This window comes from Oncorhynchus keta, chromosome 1, assembly GCF_023373465.1.
Source record: "Oncorhynchus keta strain PuntledgeMale-10-30-2019 chromosome 1, Oket_V2, whole genome shotgun sequence".
NCBI classification, from domain to species: Eukaryota; Metazoa; Chordata; class Actinopteri; order Salmoniformes; family Salmonidae; genus Oncorhynchus; species Oncorhynchus keta.
In genome coordinates, this window is record NC_068421.1 from 77,626,671 (window position 1) to 77,647,410 (window position 20,740).

At 45.9% G+C, this 20,740-nt stretch overlaps 1 protein-coding gene across 3 annotated transcripts in view; it reads left to right on the top strand.

Moving 5' to 3' along the window:
• The window catches only part of LOC118384520 (myosin light chain kinase family member 4-like), a 76,491-nt gene that overhangs the window by 39,210 nt on the left and 16,541 nt on the right, over positions 1-20,740 (top strand). For all 3 annotated transcript variants that reach the window (XM_052461422.1, XM_052461420.1, XM_052461426.1), the window contains 9 exons: positions 9,297-9,393; positions 11,751-12,081; positions 12,230-12,453; positions 12,918-13,023; positions 16,421-16,514; positions 17,091-17,200; positions 17,352-17,493; positions 17,907-17,977; positions 18,218-18,346. In XM_052461422.1, the coding sequence (XP_052317382.1) occupies positions 9,297-9,393; positions 11,751-12,081; positions 12,230-12,453; positions 12,918-13,023; positions 16,421-16,514; positions 17,091-17,200; positions 17,352-17,493; positions 17,907-17,977; positions 18,218-18,346 (1,304 nt within the window). The remainder of the gene's footprint in view (positions 1-9,296; positions 9,394-11,750; positions 12,082-12,229; positions 12,454-12,917; positions 13,024-16,420; positions 16,515-17,090; positions 17,201-17,351; positions 17,494-17,906; positions 17,978-18,217; positions 18,347-20,740) is intronic.

The window sequence follows — 20,740 nt, forward strand, 5'->3', positions numbered from 1 at the left end:
GGACCAAAGGAGAAATGCTCACAGGGATGTAACATGGGACCAAATGAGAAATGCTCACAGGGATGTAACATGGGACCAAAGGAGAAATGCTCACAGGGATGTAACATGGGACCAAATGAGAAATGCTCACAGGGATGTAACATGGGACCAAATGAGAAATGCTCACAGGGATGTAACATGGGACCAAAGGAGAAATGCTCACAGGGATGTAACATGGGACCAAATGAGAAATGCTCACAGGGATGTAACATGGGACCAAAGGAGAAATGCTCACAGGGATGTAACATGGGACCAAAGGAGAAATGCTCACAGGGATGTAACATAGGACCAAATGAGAAATGCTCACAGGGATGTAACATGGGACCAAATGAGAAATGCTCACAGGGATGTAACATGGGACCAAAGGAGAAATGCTCACAGGGATGTAACATAGGACCAAATGAGAAATGCTCACAGGGATGTAACATGGGACCAAAGGAGAAATGCTCACAGGGATGTAACATGGGACCAAATGAGAAATGCTCACAGGGATGTAACATGGGACCAAAGGAGAAATGCTCACAGGGATGTAACATGGGACCAAAGGAGAAATGCTCACAGGGATGTAACATGGGACCAAATGAGAAATGCTCACAGGGATGTAACATGGGACCAAAGGAGAAATGCTCACAGGGATGTAACATAGGACCAAATGAGAAATGCTCACAGGGATGTAACATGGGACCAAATGAGAAATGCTCACAGGGATGTAACATGGGACCAAAGGAGAAATGCTCACAGGGATGTAACATAGGACCAAATGAGAAATGCTCACAGGGATGTAACATAGGACCAAATGAGAAATGCTCACAGGGATGTAACATAGGACCAAATGAGAAATGCTCACAGGGATGTAACATGGGACCAAAGGAGAAATGCTCACAGGGATGTAACATGGGACCAAAGGAGAAATGCTCACAGGGATGTAACATGGGACCAAAGGAGAAATGCTCACAGGGATGTAACATAGGACCAAATGAGAAATGCTCACAGGGATGTAACATGGGACCAAAGGAGAAATGCTCACAGGGATGTAACATAGGACCAAATGAGAAATGCTCACAGGGATGTAACATGGGACCAAATGAGAAATGCTCACAGGGATGTAACATGGGACCAAATGAGAAATGCTCACAGGGATGTAACATGGGACCAAATGAGAAATGCTCACAGGGATGTAACATGGGACCAAATGAGAAATGCTCACAGGGATGTAACATGGGACCAAATGAGAAATGCTCACAGGGATGTAACATGGGACCAAAGGAGAAATGCTCACAGGGATGTAACATGGGACCAAAGGAGAAATGCTCACAGGGATGTAACATAGGACCAAAGGAGAAATGCTCACAGGGATGTAACATGGGACCAAAGGAGAAATGCTCACAGGGATGTAACATGGGACCAAAGGAGAAATGCTCACAGGGATGTAACATAGGACCAAAGGAGAAATGCTCACAGGGATGTAACATAGGACCAAAGGAGAAATGCTCACAGGGATGTAACATGGGACCAAATGAGAAATGCTCACAGGGATGTAACATAGGACCAAATGAGAAATGCTCACAGGGATGTAACATGGGACCAAAGGAGAAATGCTCACAGGGATGTAACATGGGACCAAAGGAGAAATGCTCACAGGGATGTAACATAGGACCAAAGGAGAAATGCTCACAGGGATGTAACATAGGACCAAAGGAGAAATGCTCACAGGGATGTAACATGGGACCAAATGAGAAATGCTCACAGGGATGTAACATGGGACCAAAGGAGAAATGCTCACAGGGATGTAACATGGGACCAAAGGAGAAATGCTCACAGGGATGTAACATGGGACCAAATGAGAAATGCTCACAGGGATGTAACATGGGACCAAATGAGAAATGCTCACAGGGATGTAACATGGGACCAAATGAGAAATGCTCACAGGGATGTAACATGGGACCAAATGAGAAATGCTCACAGGGATGTAACATGGGACCAAATGAGAAATGCTCACAGGGATGTAACATGGGACCAACTCTTTACATGTGTTTATATTTTTTGTCCTGTAGAATCTAAACTAATTCTGAGAAACAATCACTCTGAGGACCGATCAGCAGGAGTGGAAATGAGCAATGGGTATTGATTAATCCAGCTAAGTAGTTACTGTTCGATTGATATTTCATATTTACTTACAGCCCAGAAAAATAATAGATTTGTCTGATACATTTGACTGTCCTTTAAAATGACTACTTGCCAGTAATTTGTAAAGGAAGGTATATGCAGTATGTTTCTAAATAATAAAATATTATGAGTTTGGTATGTGTTTGGTTTGTGTTAAGTGTCTTAGATTTCACCAGTGGTAACTGAGGAAGGCTGGAGTGATTACTCTTTTAACACCATGGCCTTCTCAGTGTGTGTGTGTGTGTGTGTGTGTGTGTGTGTGTGTGTGTGTCAGGGCTAGGAGGAGAGGTCAGTCCCACTGCTCATAATATGGGGTTAGAGGGCACTGTTTACCCAGAATACCAGGCACGTGGGCACTGCTTTTTACAAACAGTTGTCTTGATGTCGTAAGCAACGTTACATAATATAATCCATTAAACCAGTAACACATTCACCCCCCCATCTGCATGGCCCTTCTCACATCTAAGGGTCTGAAACTAGTCATTGTGTATGTGTGTGTGTTTTGCCAATTAGTGTGTAGCCCGTCAATCAGCAAGCAGCACACAAGGCTGACTTCACTAGCTACCTCTACATGGAAACAATCTCTCAACTAAACCAGGCTCCGAGGTCATTCAGCAAAAAGGAGTGAGAGAACGGCTCATGTCTGGATGTCACTGAACTCACAGAACTCTTTTGGGTTCCTTTGTAGAACCCTCTGTGAAAAGGATTCTACATGGAACCCAAAAGCATTCTACCTGTAACCAAAAAGGGTTCTTCAAATAATATATAATATATGCCATTTAGCAGACGCTTTTATCCAAAGCGACTTACAGTCATGTGTGCATACATTCTACGTATGGGTGGTCCCGGGAATCAAACCCACTACCCTGGCGTTACAAGTGCCATGCTCTACCAACTGAGCTACAGAAGGACCAGAAGGAAATGGGACCAGAAGGACCAGAAGGAAATGGTTCTCCTATGGGGAGAGCCGAAGAACCCTTTTCTGTTCTAGATAGCACCTTTTTTTCTAAGAGTGTAGAGACTGGCTGAGTGTAGAGGGATTAGTGTACAGGACATAATAGGCTATTGTGTGTGGGGTGTGATTGTTGTGAGTCTGATCATTTGTACGCTCTTACTGATGTCTCCCCTTCTCTACTTTCACGTTCTAGACCATTCATAGACCGGAAGGATGTCCCAACAATGGCTATTGGCTAAACTATGCTAAGCTATCTCCTAAATGAAGCCTGAAACTGAATTCTAATTATGCAGTCAACAGCTAAATTATGCTAAGCTATCATCTGAATAATGCTTTGTCCATTTAGCCAGTGGCTAAACTATGCTAAGGTACCATCTGAATATAGCTGTCACGTTCGTCGTAAGAATTATCGGACCAAGGTGCAGTGTGATATGGTTTCCACATGTTTATTAACGGAAACGCAGAAAAACAATAAAGAATGAACGAAACGTGAAGACAATGAGGTGCTCACAGGCAACTACACATAACAAGATCCTACAAATACAGGCGAGAAAAATAACTACTTAAATATAATCCCCAATTAGGGACAACGATTACCAGCTGCCTCTAATTGGGGATCATATTTAAGTCGTTTTTTTCCCACCTGTGTTTGTGGGATCTTGTCCATACACTAGGCCTCAAGTGCGCCTTCCCAGTCCGGTACCACCTGTACCGGCTCCACGCACTAGGCCTCCAGTGCGTATTCACAGTCCAGAGCTTCCGGTGACGGTTCTCAGTCCAGAGCTTCCGGCGACGATCCACAGTCCGGAACCTCCTACGACGGTCCACGGTCCAGAACCTCCAGCGACGGTCTGGAACCTCCAGCGACGGTCGACGGTTCGGAACATGTCGTCCAGTCCCACTCCATGTCAGGAGCCTTCCTCTGCGCCGGTGCCCAGTCGAGGCACGGTGTTCAGTCCTGTTCCATGGTCAGAGCCTTATTCTGCACCGGTGCCCAGTCCATGTACGTCGTCCAGTCCCGCTCCATGGCAGGAGCCTTCCTCTGCACCGGTGCCCAGTCCAGGTACGTCGTCCAGTCCCACTCCATGCCATGAGCCTTCCTCTGCACCGGTGCCCAGTCCAGGTACGTCGTCCAGTCCCACTCCATGGCAGGAGCCTTCCTCTGCGCCAGTGCCCAGTCGAGGCACGGTGTTCAGTCCTGTTCCATGGTCAGAGCCTTCCTCTGCACTGGTGCCCAGTCCGGGTACGGTGTTCAGTCCCACTCCATGGCAGGAGCCTTCCTCTGCACCGGTGCCCAGTCCAGGCACGGTGTTCAGTCCTGTTCCATGGTCAGAGCCTTCCTCTGCACCGGTGCCCAGTCCAGGTACGGCGTCCAGTCCAGCTCCATGGCCGGAGCCTTCCTCTGCACCGATGTCCAGGCCAGGGCTGGTGTCCAGTCCCGCTCCATGGCAGGAGCCTTCCTCTGCACAGATGCCCAGTCCAGGTACGTCGTCCAGTCCCACTCCATGGCAGGAGCCTTCCTCTGCACCGGTGCCCAGTCCAGGTACGTCGTCCAGTCCCGCTCCATGGCAGGAGCCTTCATCTGCACCGATGCCCAGTCCAGGTACGTCGTCCAGTCCCGCTCCATGGCAGGAGCCTTCCTCTGCACCGATGCCCAGTCCAGGTACGTCGTCCAGTCCCGCTCCATGGCAGGAGCCTTCCTCTGCACCGATGCCCAGTCCAGGTACGTCGTCCAGTCCCGCTCCATGGCAGGAGCCTTCCTCTGCACCGGTGCCCAGTCCAGGTACGGTGTTCAGTCCCAATCCATGGCCGGAGCCTTCCTCTGCACCGGTGCCCAGTCCAGGTACGTCGTCCAGTCCTGTTACATGGTCAGAGCCTTCCTCTGCACCAGTGCCCAGTCCAGGTACGTCGTCAAGTCCCACTCCATGGCCGGAGCCTTCCTCTGCACCGGTGCCCAGTCCAGGTACGTCGTCCAGTCCTGTTACATGGTCAGAGCCTTCCTCTGCACCGGTGCCCAGTCTGGGTACGGTGTTCAGTCCCACTCCATGGCAGGAGCCTTCCTCTGCACCGGTGCCCAGTCCAGGCACTGTGTTCAGTCCTGTTCCATGGTCAGAGCCTTCCTCTGCACCGGTGCCCAGTCCAGGTACGGCGTCCAGTCCAGCTCCATGGCCGGAGCCTTCCTCTGCACCGATGTCCAGGCCAGGGCTGGTGTCCAGTCCCGCTCCATGGCAGGAGCCTTCCTTGACACCGAGGTCCAGTCCAGGCATAATGTTAAGCCCGGGTCCATGGCTGGATCCGCGGGATGAGCGGGTTCTTCAGCCCGCACCAGAGCCGCCACCAAAGCTGGCAGATCCGCGGGATGAGCGGGTTCTTGGTCCCACACCAGAGTCGCCACCGATGCTGGCAGATCTGCGAGCTGAGTGGGTACTTCACCCCGCACCGGAGCCGCCACCGACACTAATCACCCCCTCTACCCTCCCCATTTGGTTTCAGGTTTTGCTGCCAGAGTCCGCACCTTTTGGGGAGGGGGTACTGTCACGCCCTGACCATAGAGAGCAATTGTCGTGACTAGGGGTGATCTAGTATATCTATGTCTATGTTGTGTTCTAGTTCTAGTGTTGGTGTTTTGTATGATTCCCAATTAGAGGCAGCTGGTAATCGTTGTCTCTAATTGGGGATCATATATAAGTAGTTATTTTTCCCACCTGTGTTTGTGGGATCTTCTTCATGTGAAGTTGCCTGTTAGAACTCCATTGTCTACACGTTTCGTTCATTCTTTATTGTTTTGTGTGTTTCAGCTGGGGGGCAGTAATTGAGTCGCTTGGATGAATAAGGTGCCCAGAGTAAACTGCCTGCTACTCAGCCATAAAAGCTAGAATATGCATATAATTAGTATTTGGTTAGAAAACACTCTGAAGTTTCTAAAACTGTTTGAATGATGTCTGTGAGTATAACAGAACTCATATGGCAGGCGAAACTGAACTGTCCCTCACTTTTCTCACTCTTTACTGCAGCAGCTGATTTGTTTTTAGACGTGGCTTGTTACTGCTCGCAATCTCAGGATTGTGACACCTGACTGGAAGCTTTTGAAGTGTCTCGGATGTCACACAGCAATTCCTTGCATCCCCTCTACACCACACACCCCCACACCCTTTCCTCACCCCCTCCACAGCCCCTCCTCACCCCTTAACACCCCCTCCACATTTCCTTCACACCCCTCCTACCCCCCCCTTAACACCCTTCACACCCTTCACCCCCCCCTTAACTACTACCCATCACTGACGTCCACTGTATTTTGGAGGACACTCCTATGCCCCACACTGTTCTTAAAACTCCCACTGTCTCTCAGGCTAGGAAGAGGAGGTGATTGACTGGCAGACAGCCTGTATGTCCTGTCCTCTCTCTGTTCTCTGTCTCTCTTTACAGTCTCTTCACTGTTTCTTTGTGAAAGGATTTTCCTTTTCGTTGGTCTTTGTAACAAGCCTGTGATTGGACTGATCTGACTTTAGTTGGACTTTAACCCACTGTGAAGAGGATACAGCGGTCGAAGGGTCAATCGGTCAGACTTCTGGGTGGAGTATTACCACAGAGGGGACTTTGCGCAGAAGATTGCCTTACTTTTAAGCGGCCAGTGACTGTGGTTGACCGCTCTGCAGTCTGGTCAACTCTCTGGCCAAGGTGTACGACCCCAACCCTTGTCACGGTCAGAAACCAGCCGGGACGAAACTAACACCAACTGGACCTGACAAACAACCCCACACACCGTCCTCAGCCTCTTCCTCCTCCTTGTCTGCCTCCTCTGGGTCCTGGGGGGTCTCTGGGTCCCGGGGGTCTCTGGGTCCTGGGGGGTCTCTGGGTCCCGGGGGTCTCTGGGTCCCGGGGGTCTCTGGGTCCTGGGGAGTCTCTGGGTCCAGGGGGTCTCTGGGTCCCGGGGGTCTCTGGGTCCCGGGGGGTCTCTGGGTCCCCGGGGTCTCTGGGTCCCGGGGGTCTCTGGGGTCCTAGGACCCAGAGATGACATTTAAGCCCTTCTCTGTATTATTGTCTAGGAGACGATCTGTCCATCATGACATGACAACCATGTTTCAGTCATGATGGCAACCATCATGACAACAAACACATGCATCTGTTAATGTGTAGTGAAACATACAATTCCACTTTTGCTAATACATAATAAAAATAATAATAAATAATACATGCATGGAATATGAACCAATAGCTTTCACAGATCCTTAAAGCATCCTGGCCATACGTGCAAATTGTTGGTCATAGAAGGTGCAAACAAACGTGCCAATCTACAGATTTAGGATCTTAATTTGATCACCCTGTTGCAGGAGAACTTTCCTGCAATGCAGGACATTTAAACTTGTAGTGTATTTGAGGTTTAAAAGGGATTCTGAGGTTTGTCATTTCCATTTTGTAATTTCAGACTTGATTTTGACGAAACATTATGAAAAATGTATCGACCAATACAGTCGTGGCATCAAGTTTTGAGAATGCCACAAATATTAATTTCCACAAAGTTTGCTGCTTCAGTGTCTTTAGATATTTTTGTCAAATGTTACTATGGAATACTGAAGTATGATTACAAGCATTTCATAAGTGTCAAAGGCTTTTATTGACAATTACATGAAGTTAATGCAAAGAGTCAATATTTGCAGTGTTGACCCTTCTTTTTCAAGACCTCTGCAATCCGCCCTGGCATGCTGTCAATTAACTTCTGGGCCACATCCTGACTGATGGCAGCCCATTCTTGCATAATTAATGCTTGGAGTTTGTCAGAATTTGTGGGCTTTTGTTTGTCCACCCGCCTCTTGAGGATTGACCACAAATTCTCAATGGGATTAAGGTCTGGGGAGTTTCCTGGCCATGGACCAAAAATTTCAATGTTTTGTTCCCCGAGCCACTTAGTTATCACTTTTGCCTTATGGCAAGGTGCTCCATCATGCTGGAAAAGACATTGTTCGTCACCAAACTGTTCCTGGATGGTTGGGAGAAGTTGTTCTCTGAGGATGTGTTGGTACCATTCTTTATTCATGGCTGTGTTTTGGGGCAAAATTGTGAGTGAGCCCACTCCCTTGGCTGAGAAGCAACCCCCCACACATGGATGGTCTCAGGATGCTTTACTGTTGGCATGACACAGGACTGATGTTTTTCCTGGAGAGAAGTGGCTTCTTTGCTGCCCTTCTTGACACCAGGCCATCCTCCAAAAATCTTCGCCTCACTGTGCGTGCAGGTACACTCACACCCCACTGCTGCCATTCCTGAGCAAGATCTGTACTGGTGATGTCCCGATCCCGCAGCTGAATCAACTTTAGAAGACGTTCCTGGTGCTTGCTGGACTATCGTGGGCGCCCTGAAGCCTTCTTCACAACAATTGAACCGCCTTTCCTTGAAGTTCTTGATGATCCGATAAATGGTTGATTTAAGTGCAATCTTACTGGCAGCAATATCATTGCCTGTGAAGCCCTTTTTGTGCAAAGCAATGATGACAGCACGTGTTTCCTTGCAGGTAACCATGATTGACAGAGGAAGAACAATGATTCCAAGCACCACCCTCCTTTTGAAGCTTCCAGTCTGTTATTCGAACTCAATCAGCATGACAGAGTGATCTCCAGCCTTGTCCTCGTCAACACTCACACCTGTGTTAACGAGAGAGTCACTGACATGATGTCAGCTGGTTCTTTTGTGGCAGCGCTGAAATGCAGTGGAAATGGTTTTTGAGGATTCAGTTCATTTGTATGGCAGAGGGACTTTGCAATTAATTGCAATTCATCTGATCACTCTTTATAACATTCTGGAGTATATGCAAACTGCCATCATACAAACTGAGGCAGCAGACTTTGTGAAAATTAATATTTGTGTCATTCTCAAAACTTTTTTCCATGACTGTACAGAAATTCCATCAATTAAAATCCACATAATAATGAACATTTCCTGTTGCGACAGGATTATTTTCCTGCTGTAGAAAACGGGCTCAAATGAAGATCCTACTTCTGTATTTCCCCTGTCTCTTCTCTTTCCATCGCTCCCTTCTCTTTACATTCACTGTCATATCATTCAAATGTAAGGCCAGAGTGTTGTTGCCCAGGTTTCAATGAGCATTTAAAGTGTATGTCTCCTCCTCTCTCCCTGTCAGCTGAAGGACAATGGGATGAGGGATGGAAAGGACAAGGTCAAACTCAGCCTGAAAGGCCTGAAAGCCCAGAAGAAGAAGAAGCCTCCACATGCATCGGGTAACGGAGATAAATACACCATCTTCACCTCAACTTGTAACATAATAAAGCAGTCAAATAAATGTAACTAAAATAGAGCAGCAGTGCTTCTTTGGTAATAGAGTTCAAATGAGGGTGCTCTTTGGTAATAGATGTGTAATGAGGGGTGCTCTTTGGTAATAGATGTGTAATGAGGGGTGCTCTTTGGTAATAGATGTCTAATGAGGGGTGCTCTTTGGTAATAGATGTCTAATGAGGGGTGCTCTTTGGTAATAGATGTCTAATGAGGGGTGCTCTTTGGTAATAGATGTGTAATGAGGAGTGCTCTTTGGTAATGGATGTCTAATGAGGGGTGCTCTTTGGTAATAGATGTCTAATGAGGAGTGCTCTTTGGTAATAGATGTCTAATGAGGAGTGCTCTTTGGTAATGGATGTCTAATGAGGGGTGCTCTTTGGTAATAGATGTTTAATGAGGGGTGCTCTTTGGTAATATATGTGTAATGAGGGGTGCTCTTTGGTAATAGATGTTTAATGAGGGGTGCTCTTTGGTAATAGATGTGTAATGAGGGGTGTTCTTTGGTAATAGATGTCTAATGAGGGGTGCTCTTTGGTAATAGATGTCTAATGAGGGGTGCTCTTTGGTAATAGATGTCTAATGAGGGGTGCTCTTTGGTAATAGATGTCTAATGAGGGGTGCTCTTTGGTAATAGATGTCTAATGAGGGGTGCTCTTTGGTAATAGATGTTTAATGAGGGGTGCTCTTTGGTAATAGATGTCTAATGAGGGGTGCTCTTTGGTAATAGATGTCTAATGAGGGGTGCTCTTTGGTAATGGATGTCTAATGAGGGGTGCTCTTTGGTAATAGATATGTAATGAGGGGTGCTCTTTGGTAATAGATGTCTAATGAGGGGTGCTCTTTGGTAATAGATGTCTAATGAGGAGTGCTCTTTGGTAATAGATGTCTAATGAGGGGTGCTCTTTGGTAATGGATGTCTAATGAGGGGTGCTCTTTGGTAATAGATGTCTAATGAGGGGTGCTCTTTGGTAATAGATGTCTAATGAGGGGTGCTCTTTGGTAATAGATGTCTAATGAGGGGTGCTCTTTGGTAATAGATGTCTAATGAGGGGTGCTCTTTGGTAATAGATGTCTAATGAGGAGTGCTCTTTGGTAATAGATGTCTAATGAGGGGTGCTCTTTGGTAATGGATGTCTAATGAGGGGTGCTCTTTGGTAATAGATGTCTAATGAGGGGTGCTCTTTGGTAATAGATGTCTAATGAGGGGTGCTCTTTGGTAATGGATGTCTAATGAGGGGTGCTCTTTGGTAATAGATGTCTAATGAGGGGTGCTCTTTGGTAATATATGTTTAATGAGGGGTGCTCTTTGGTAATAGATGTCTAATGAGGGGTGCTCTTTGGTAATAGATGTCTAATGAGGGGTGCTCTTTGGTAATAGATGTCTAATGAGGGGTGCTCTTTGGTAATAGATGTCTAATGAGGGGTGCTCTTTGGTAATAGATGTCTAATGAGGGGTGCTCTTTGGTAATAGATGTCTAATGAGGGGTGCTCTTTGGTAATAGATGTCTAATGAGGGGTGCTCTTTGGTAATAGATGTCTAATGAGGGGTGCTCTTTGGTAATAAATGTGTAATGAGGGGTGCTCTTTGGTAATAGATGTGTAATGAGGGGTGCTCTTTGGTAATAGATGTCTAATGAGGGGTGCTCTTTGGTAATAGATGTTTAATGAGGGGTGCTCTTTGGTAATAGATGTGTAATGAGTTGTGCTCTTTGGTAATAGATGTCTAATGAGGGGTGTTCTTTGGTAATAGATGTCTAATGAGGGGTGCTCTTTGGTAATATATGTCTAATGAGGGGTGCTCTTTGGTAATAAATGTGTAATGAGGGGTGCTCTTTGGTAATAGATGTGTAATGAGGGGTGCTCTTTGGTTATATATGTGTAATGAGGGGTGCTCTTTGGTAATAGATGTCTAATGAGGGTTGCTCTTTGGTAATAGATGTGTAATGAGGGGTGCTCTTTGGTAATAGATGTCTAATGAGGGGTGTTCTTTGGTAATAGATGTCTAATGAGGGGTGCTCTTTGGTAATATATGTCTAATGAGGGGTGCTCTTTGGTAATAGATGTGTAATGAGGAGTGCTCTTTGGTAATAGATGTCAAATGATGGGTGCTCTTTGGTAATATATGTCTAATGAGGGGTGCTCTTTGGTAATAGATGTTTAATGATGGGTGCTCTTTGGTAATATATGTCTAATGAGGGTTGCTCTTTGAAGATAAGGATGAATACTCAAGGCAAAAAAAGTTGTTGATTGGGTGAATCTACACCAAAGCATGATTTTTTTTGCTCTGTTTGTCCCTCCACAGACTCTGTAGAGACCCTTCTTCTAGACCAGGTGGAGAAGCTCAACAGGCAGAATGCTGAACTTTCCCATGGTAACGGGGTGGTTCTGGACATGCTCCGCGCCCCCGTCGTCCAACCAGAGGACCTGGAGGATCTAGAGGGGGAGGAGGAGGAGAAGAGGAGAACCCCTGAACGGGAGGAAGAGCAGAGGGCTAGGGAGGAAGAGGAGGGGGATATATTTGGTGAATCTGAGGAAGAGGAGGGTAGGGAGGAACAAGTTGGAGAGGAAGAGGTGGAGAAGAGAAGGGGAGGAGGGGAAGAAGAGTCATCATTGTCACCAGAACCTCTAGAAAGGTACCTTTTGAAATTCAACCCATCTTTTGACATTACTATGACTGTAAATTGCAACTTCTGTATACTGTACACTTACCAAAATAACTACTTGCTAATTACTTAATTAATAGTTGATTTGATATTTGTTTGATGTTGGTTTGTTATTTAGCTCCGAAGAGTTAGGTGAAGTGGCCGCCAGCAGTAAAAACTGTGTCACAGAGGAGGACCCACTGAAAGATGACCTGAAAAATAGCCGAATGGAGGAGAGGAAAGAGGAGGATAAAGAGGGAGGAGTACCTGAGGGGGTAGAGCCTCAGGCTGGCCAATCAAAGGCAGAGAAGATGAAGGAGGAAGAAGAGGTGGATGATGGACAGCCAGAAGAGTACATCATTGGTGAGGTTCACCAAACACAGAAATGCAAACTGACAAAAGTTTGAAAACAAAACAGGAAGCTAATTTGGATTTCTGTTGCAATTGTGGCAACATTCCTAAAATAAAATATAGTGTTGACGTAACTTCTGTAAATGAAGTCTCTTGATATTATCCTGGGTTGGCAAGCAGGCTGAAAAACTGTCAGAAACCCTAACGACTACTCTGTCTTCCTAGTCAGTCACTCACCACACAGACCACATTACTTAACCACACCTTGCATGTTTAAAAGTTACAAACATGTCACAGCTGGCAAATTGGATAATGAAATGCTGGCATGAGACCGTATGAGCCGTTTGGTTACCAAGACAGAACAGACACTAATCTCCTGTATGTGCCCTATCCACTCTGTCACCTCACTCTATTTCCCTTATCCTCTCCCTCTCCTTTTCCCCAACTCCCTCCTTCCTCTTTCTTCATCATCTCAGACTTTACCCCTCCGCCAGCAGCCCCCTTTGACCACCGCATTGTGACTCCAAAACCTCACCAGATTGCTACCTTCTACGCCATTAACAGAGACGAGGTCCTAGGAGGGTGAGTCAGGAGGAGAGAGAGAGAGAGAGAGAGAGAGAGAGAGAGAGAGAGAGAGAGAGAGAGAGAGAGAGAGAGAGAGAGAGAGAGATGGTCAATAATGGAGAGATACAACAAGGAATGGCAAGCCCAGGTAGGGGATTCAGAATACACTCACAGTTCAATTAGACCCTCAAACACTCACTACACTAAAACCCCCACCCTCACCTCTCATAACACCACAGTCAGGCAGTTTATTTTTACTCCACAGTATGTGAAACTCACACACACACACACACGCACGCACGCACGCACGCACGCACGCACGCACGCACGCACGCACGCACGCACGCACACACACACACACACACACACACACACACACACACACACACACACACACACACACACACACACACACACACACACACACACACACACACACACACACACACACACACACACACATTTGATATAATTTACTTGAATACACCAATCACATTTACAAAAAAAGGATCCAAATAGTTCAAAGGTCCCTGTATGCATGGCACTCAAGGGTACAGAAAGCACCTCCTTCTCCTGTATGCATGGCACTCAAGGGTACAGAAAGCAGCTCCTTCTCCTGTATGCATGGCACTTAAGGGTACAGAACACACCTCCTTCTCCTGTATGCATGGCACTCAAGGGTACAGAAAGCACCTCCTTCTCCTGTATGCATGGCACTCAAGGGTACAGAAAGCACCTCCTTCTCCTGTATGCATGGCACTCAAGGGTACAGAAAGCACCTCCTTCTCCTGTATGCATGGCACTCAAGGGTACAGAAAGCACCTCCTTCTCCTGTATGCATGGCACTCAAGGGTACAGAAAGCACCTCCTTCTCCTGTATGCATGGCACTCAAGGGTACAGAAAGCACCTCCTTCTCCTGTATGCATGGCACTCAAGGGTACAGAAAGCACCTCCTTCTCCTGTATGCATGGCACTCAAGGGTACAGAAAGCACCTCCTTCTCCTGTATGCATGGCACTCAAGGGTACAGAAAGCACCTCCTTCTCCAAACAGCTAGGCAGCTATGCTGCTCAAAACAGCTGAAACAGAGCAGTACCTACAGTAGGCACATTCTATGCCCTAGTTTTTGTTAGGCCTGCAATCTGGAGGACACACACACACACATACACACTCCCCCCTAGCTGTAATGATGCAATATGCTTCAATATGCTTTATGTCATTTTATTGCATTGAGTGATTCCAAAATACAATAATTTGTATATACACCATCTACCAATACAGATACAGTAGCAATGCTAGTTAACCCTGTCTTCTGCATTTGGCTACAGGCTCTCATCCACATAACATCTTATGTTATCTTGGGCAATACACCTAGGAAAGAATCTTTTGGCATCCCTGGCAATCTTCTGCAGATATGTCCAGGCATCCAGCATTCATTGCGTCCAGGAGGGACATTTGATCATGTGGATGGTGTTCATAAACCTTCGACCTCCATGTGGAAAATAATTCCTCTATGGGGTTGAGGAATGGAGAATAAGGTGGGAAGAAAAGTGACACCATCCTGTATTGGCTGCAAACCACTCTGTGACTGCATGGGAGTGGTGAAATTCCACGTTGTCCCATACAATTACAAACGTTGGCCGATTTCGCCTCACTGTAACCCTTTCCTCACCTGGCACAACCTTCCATAGAGGTCATCCAGGAATGAAATGAGACGCTCAGTGTTGTATAACAGCAATTCATCAGAGGATATTGCTGCCCACAATGTGATGTTGTTACCCCTCTGGCCCGGGACGTCCACTGTGGCTCTTTTCCCAATCACATTTCTTCCTCGCCACCATGTTTCGGCCAAGTTGAATCCAGCCTCATCCACAAAGATGAATATGTGGGTTGTTTGCCTGGCTTCAATCTCCATGACTCTCTAAAATAAATCCACACGACAACATAAGAGTCAGGGTATTACGGTAGTTTACATTATACCTAAAAACATGCCGCAGTGTGCCTCTGCCCTGTTTGGTTTTGTTCAAAACTACTTCTGTATTTTATAGTCACCTTACCTGGACATATTGTTTCCTGAGTTGCTTTACTCATTCAGAGTTCCTCTCAAAGGGGGACAGTGTACAACTGCTTAATCCTGACTCAAAGTTGTTTCAGGACTAGTTGTTATGCTTACATTGTGAATATTTCCAAATCTAATGTTGTCTGCCAACACTCTGTCCTGAATCTCTGTGAGTTTTATGCCATTGTTTCTGATGACCATACAACAATCTACAGCAGTGAAAATCCCACCTGTCCCGCCTGTGGGAGGTAACCGTTGGGTCCTAAGCACAAATACCATAACAATTACAGACAAGTGGGTTTGGAAGCTTTGATCATTTTACTTCTTTAATGTGCAGTTCAGTCAGATGCCTCTTGCAGAATGCACATTTTACCTGTTGTTTTGCTGGACATTTCTCAGAATTGATGCCACTGTTGAGCGTTGCAGATTTGGCTTCCCTCTCAGACCAGCCTCTCTCATTGACAGACCATGATTTATTACATGATCAATTATAGTGGCCTAATCTCATCTGAGTACAGCTCTTGATCTTCCTCTCAGTCTTCTTCCACCACGCATACGTACTCCTCTTCCTCTCCCAGCCACTCTTCTTCCTCTGTCAGCCACTTCTCTATCTCTGGCTGGGTCCATGTTTACATTACAGTACAGCATTATTCCTAAGATGTCCCCTCTTGTATAGATGGTAATGAAATTGAAAGACTAACACCTGGGTAGGTGTTCAGCTACAATGGAATCAGCTGTGGTTGGTCTCATTGTTTTGATAGTATTTCATGTTTTAGATGTGGAATATATTTCAATACAGTATTACTGTAGAAATGTAGCAAATTGCTGTCTTATTAAATGTTGTGTTATGTTAAGTTCTGAACTTACGTTTAACTGTTTTGAAGAGTATGTAAACATGTGCAAATTGGCCTGTAGGTACATAGAGTTTTGGTGGTGGTTGTGTCTGAGTGAGAAAAGAATTCATGAAATCTGAAAGATGTAGTCACTGAATGCATTTTGTGCCAAAGCAATGAAAAATGATCCATAGTTTAGCCCATGTAGACTGCTGTTGTGCTCACTGTGTGAAGAGTTTAGAAAAAGTGAGAGAGAGAGAGAGAGATCTGTGAGTGTGCATACCATTCCTACCATGACAAACCAATTAAAGAATGATTTAGAAGAGTAAACATTTCTATAATGTTATTGTTAAGTTAGCTTTATTGTACGTTGAGGCAAAAAGGACAGGTTGTTATAAAGCATCACTGTTATTCATCTCGGCCGCCAGAACCAAAGCAGCTCCTCAACTTTAATGTTAAGGCTGTCACAAGAGACTACACTGTTTCTGAACTTGTTTCTCTGTATTGGATGGTGGGATCATAGGGGACGTTTTGGACAAGTCCACAAATGTGTGGAGAACTCTTCTGGACTGACTCTGGCTGCCAAGATGATCAAGGCCAGGAGCCAGAAAGAAAAGGTAAGGATCATAGTGATTGAAATGTGAGACCTGAAACAGAAGCTTGATTATAGCTGCTTCCCAGATGCCACCCTATTCCCTATTAAGTGCAACAGGGCCCTGGTCAAAAGTAGTGTATTGCATAGTGAATAGGGTGTCGTTTGGAACAAGCCATTAATATCAGATGTACAGTATGTGTACAATGTCCCCACCATCATTAAGATGGATGGATATTTTATCATAGCACATAAGTAATAGAATACCATTTTAAAGTAGCTTTATCACCCTCATATCCACTGTACATGTGGCAGTGTGTCAGAGTCAGTCTCATCTTATGCTTCCTCTGGTCAGCTGAGTATAACGTGAGATAAGATAGTCGTCAGCTGTCTGTGGCAGTGCATAGCTTGATGAGTACGTTATCATGTCAGATATTCACAAAGTAGTTTTCCCACCAAAGCCACGGCCAAAGCCATAGCTGGCTCAGGTTGCTGTGTGGTACTGTAGGTCTCAATAACCAACCCCGTTGGCACTGTCTGTGTGTGTCTGTTTCTGTGTCTGTTGCTCTGTCTGTCGTTCTAATGTTGTCCTGTTTCCCAGGATGTGGTGAAGAATGAGATCCAGGTGATGAACCAGCTGAACCACGCTAACCTTATTCAGCTCTACGCCGCCTTCGAATCACGCCATGACATCATCCTCGTCATGGAATAGTAAGTCACTCCCTCCCTGTGTGTGTGTGTGTATTTCTCCTCTCTACACTACACCATATGTCTACTCTTTAAATCCCATTGTGGGACTGTATTCCTCTCTCTCTACTGTAGTCTATGATGACTGACTGTCTCTCCTCTCCTCTCTATGTAGTGTGGATGGCGGGGAGCTGTTCGACCGGATCATAGATGAGAACTACAATCTGACAGAGCTGGACACAGTGCTGTTTATCAGACAAATCTGTGAGGGACTACAGTACATGCACAGGATGTACATCCTGCATCTAGACCTCAAGGTAGGACAGGACTCACCCTAGCTCTCTACTTTCAAATCCTCAACAATCTGTCACTCTGTTACTTTCTCGCTCGCTGCCCCCTTCTCTGTCTCTCTCTCCCTCACTCTCTCACTGTCCTATTGTTTTTTGTCTGTTTCTATTGCAACCTTCCCCATTGTACTTTTCAACACTTTACCTTTCTATAGCTATAGCTCTATCAATTCAATTCAATTCAAGGGCTTTATTGGCATGGGAAACATGTTAACATTGCCAAAGCAAGTGAGGTAGATAATATATAAAGTTAAATAAACAATACAATTATCTATCTCCATCTTCCTGTCATTGTAGCACAATAGCTTAGGGATGATGCTAATAATTGCATGCTGTTATTTCCTTTGTCTCACTGTTTTGGGTTATTTAATATCCTTTCCTAGCCCGAGAATATTCTGTGTGTGAGCAGAGCCACAAACAAGATCAAAATTATTGACTTCGGGCTCGCCAGGAGGTACGTTGAATTACCAGTGGTTCCTGGCTTGATACAGGGTAGCAAGTAGCCTAGCGGTTAAGAGCGTGCCCAGTAACCGAGGTCGCTGGTTTCAATCTTCAAGCCGACTAGGTGAAAAATCTCTCGAGGTCCCTTGAGCAAGACACTTAACCCTAATTGCTCCTGTAAGTTGCTCTGGATCAGAGTGTCTGCTAAATGACTCAAATGTCACTTCTTAACTTTCTTTTCTGGCTTTCTCAGGTATAAGCCCAGGGAAAAGCTGAGGGTGAACTTCGGAACGCCTGAGTTCCTGGCTCCGGAAGTCATCAACTATGAATTTGTCTCATTCCCTACGGATATGTGGAGTCTGGGGGTCATCACTTACATGCTGTGAGTCCTGATATCCACAACCGTTACATTACTGGGGGTCCTGATATCCACTAACCGTTACATTACTGGGGGTCCTGATATCCACTGACCGTTACATTACTGGGGGTCCTGATATCCACTAACCGTTACATTACTGTGGGTCCTGATATCCACTAACCGTTACATTACTGGGGGTCCTGATATTCACTAACCGTTACATTACTGGGGGTCCTGATATTCACTAACCGTTACATTACTGGGGGTCCTGATATTCACTAACCGTTACATTACTGGGGGTCCTGATATTCACTAACCGTTACATTACTGGGGGTCCTGATATCCACTAACCGTTACATTACTGGGGGTCCTGATATCCACTAACCGTTACATTACTGTGGGTCCTGATATCCACTAACCGTTACATTACTGGGGGTCCTGATATCCACTAACCGTTACATTACTGTGGGTCCTGATATCCACTAACCGTTACATTACTGTGGGTCCTGATATCCACTAACCGTTACATTACTGGGGGTCCTGATATCCACTAACCGTTACATTACTGGGGGTCCTGATATCCACTAACCGTTACATTACTGGGGGTCCTGATATCCACTAACCGTTACATTACTGTGGGTCCTGATATCCACTAACCGTTACATTACTGGGGGTCCTGATATCCACTAACCGTTACATTACTGTGGGTCCTGATATCCACTAACCGTTACATTACTGGGGGTCCTGATATCCACTGACCGTTACATTACTGGGGGTCCTGATATCCACTAACCATTACATTACTGGGGGTCCTGATATCCACTAACCGTTACATTACTGGGGGTCCTGATATCCACTGACCGTTACATTACTGGGGGTCCTGATATCCACTAACCGTTACATTACTGGGGGTCCTGATATCCACTAACCGTTACATCACTGTGGGTCCTGATATCCACTAACCGTTACATTAATGGGGGTCCTGATATTCACTAACCGTTACATTACTGGGGTCCTGATATCCACTAACCGTTACATTACTGGGGGTCCTGATATCCACTAACCGTTACATTACTGGGGTCCTGATATCCACTAACCGTTACATTACTGGGGGTCCTGATATCCACTAACCGTTACATTACTGGGGGTCCTGATATTCACTAACCGTTACATTACTGGGGGTCCTGATATCCACTAACCGTTACATTACTGGGAGTCCTGATATCCACTAACCGTTACATTACTGGGGGTCCTGATATCCACTAACCGTTACATTACTGGGGGTCCTGATATCCACTAACCGTTACATTACTGGGGTCCTGATATTCACTAACCGTTACATCACTGGGGTCCTGATATCCACTAACCGTTACATTACTGGGGGTCCTGATATCCACTAACCGTTACATTACTGGGGGTCCTGATATCCACTAACCGTTACATTACTGGGGGTCCTGATATCCACTAACCGTTACATTACTGGGGGTCCTGATATCCACTAACCGTTACATTACTGGGGGTCCTGATATCCACTAACCGTTACATTACTGGGGGTCCTGATATCCACTAACCGTTACATTACTGGGGGTCCTGATATCCACTAACCATTACATTACTGGGGGTCCTGATATCCACTAACCGTTACATTACTGGGGGTCCTGATATCCACTAACCATTACATTACTGGGGGTCCTGATATCCACTAACCATTACATTACTGGGGGTCCTGATATCCACTAACCGTTACATTACTGGGGGTCCTGATATTCACTAACCGTTACATTACTGGGGGTCCTGATATCCACTAACCGTTACATTACTGGGGGTCCTGATATTCACTAACCGTTACATTACTGGGGGTCCTGATATCCACTAACCGTTACATTACTGGGGGCCCTGATATCCACTAACCGTTACATCACTGGGGGTCCTGATATTCACTAACCGTTACATTACTGGGGGTCCTGATATTCACTAACCGTTACATTACTGGGGGTCCTGATATTCACTAACCGTTACATTACTGGGGGTCCTGATATCCACTAACCGTTACATTACTGGGGGTCCTGATATTCACTAACCGTTACATTACTGGGGGTCCTGATATCCACTAACCGTTACATTACTGGGGGCCCTGATATCCACTAACCGTTACATCACTGGGGGTCCTGATATTCACTAACCGTTACATTACTGGGGGTCCTGATATTCACTAACCGTTACATTACTGGGGGTCCTGATATTCACTAACCGTTACATTACTGGGGGTCCTGATATTCACTAACCGTTACATTACTGGGGGTCCTGATATTCACTAACCGTTACATTACTGGGGGTCCTGATATCCACTAACCGTTACATCACTGGGGGTCCTGATATCCACTAACCGTTACATTACTGTGGGTCCTGATATCCACT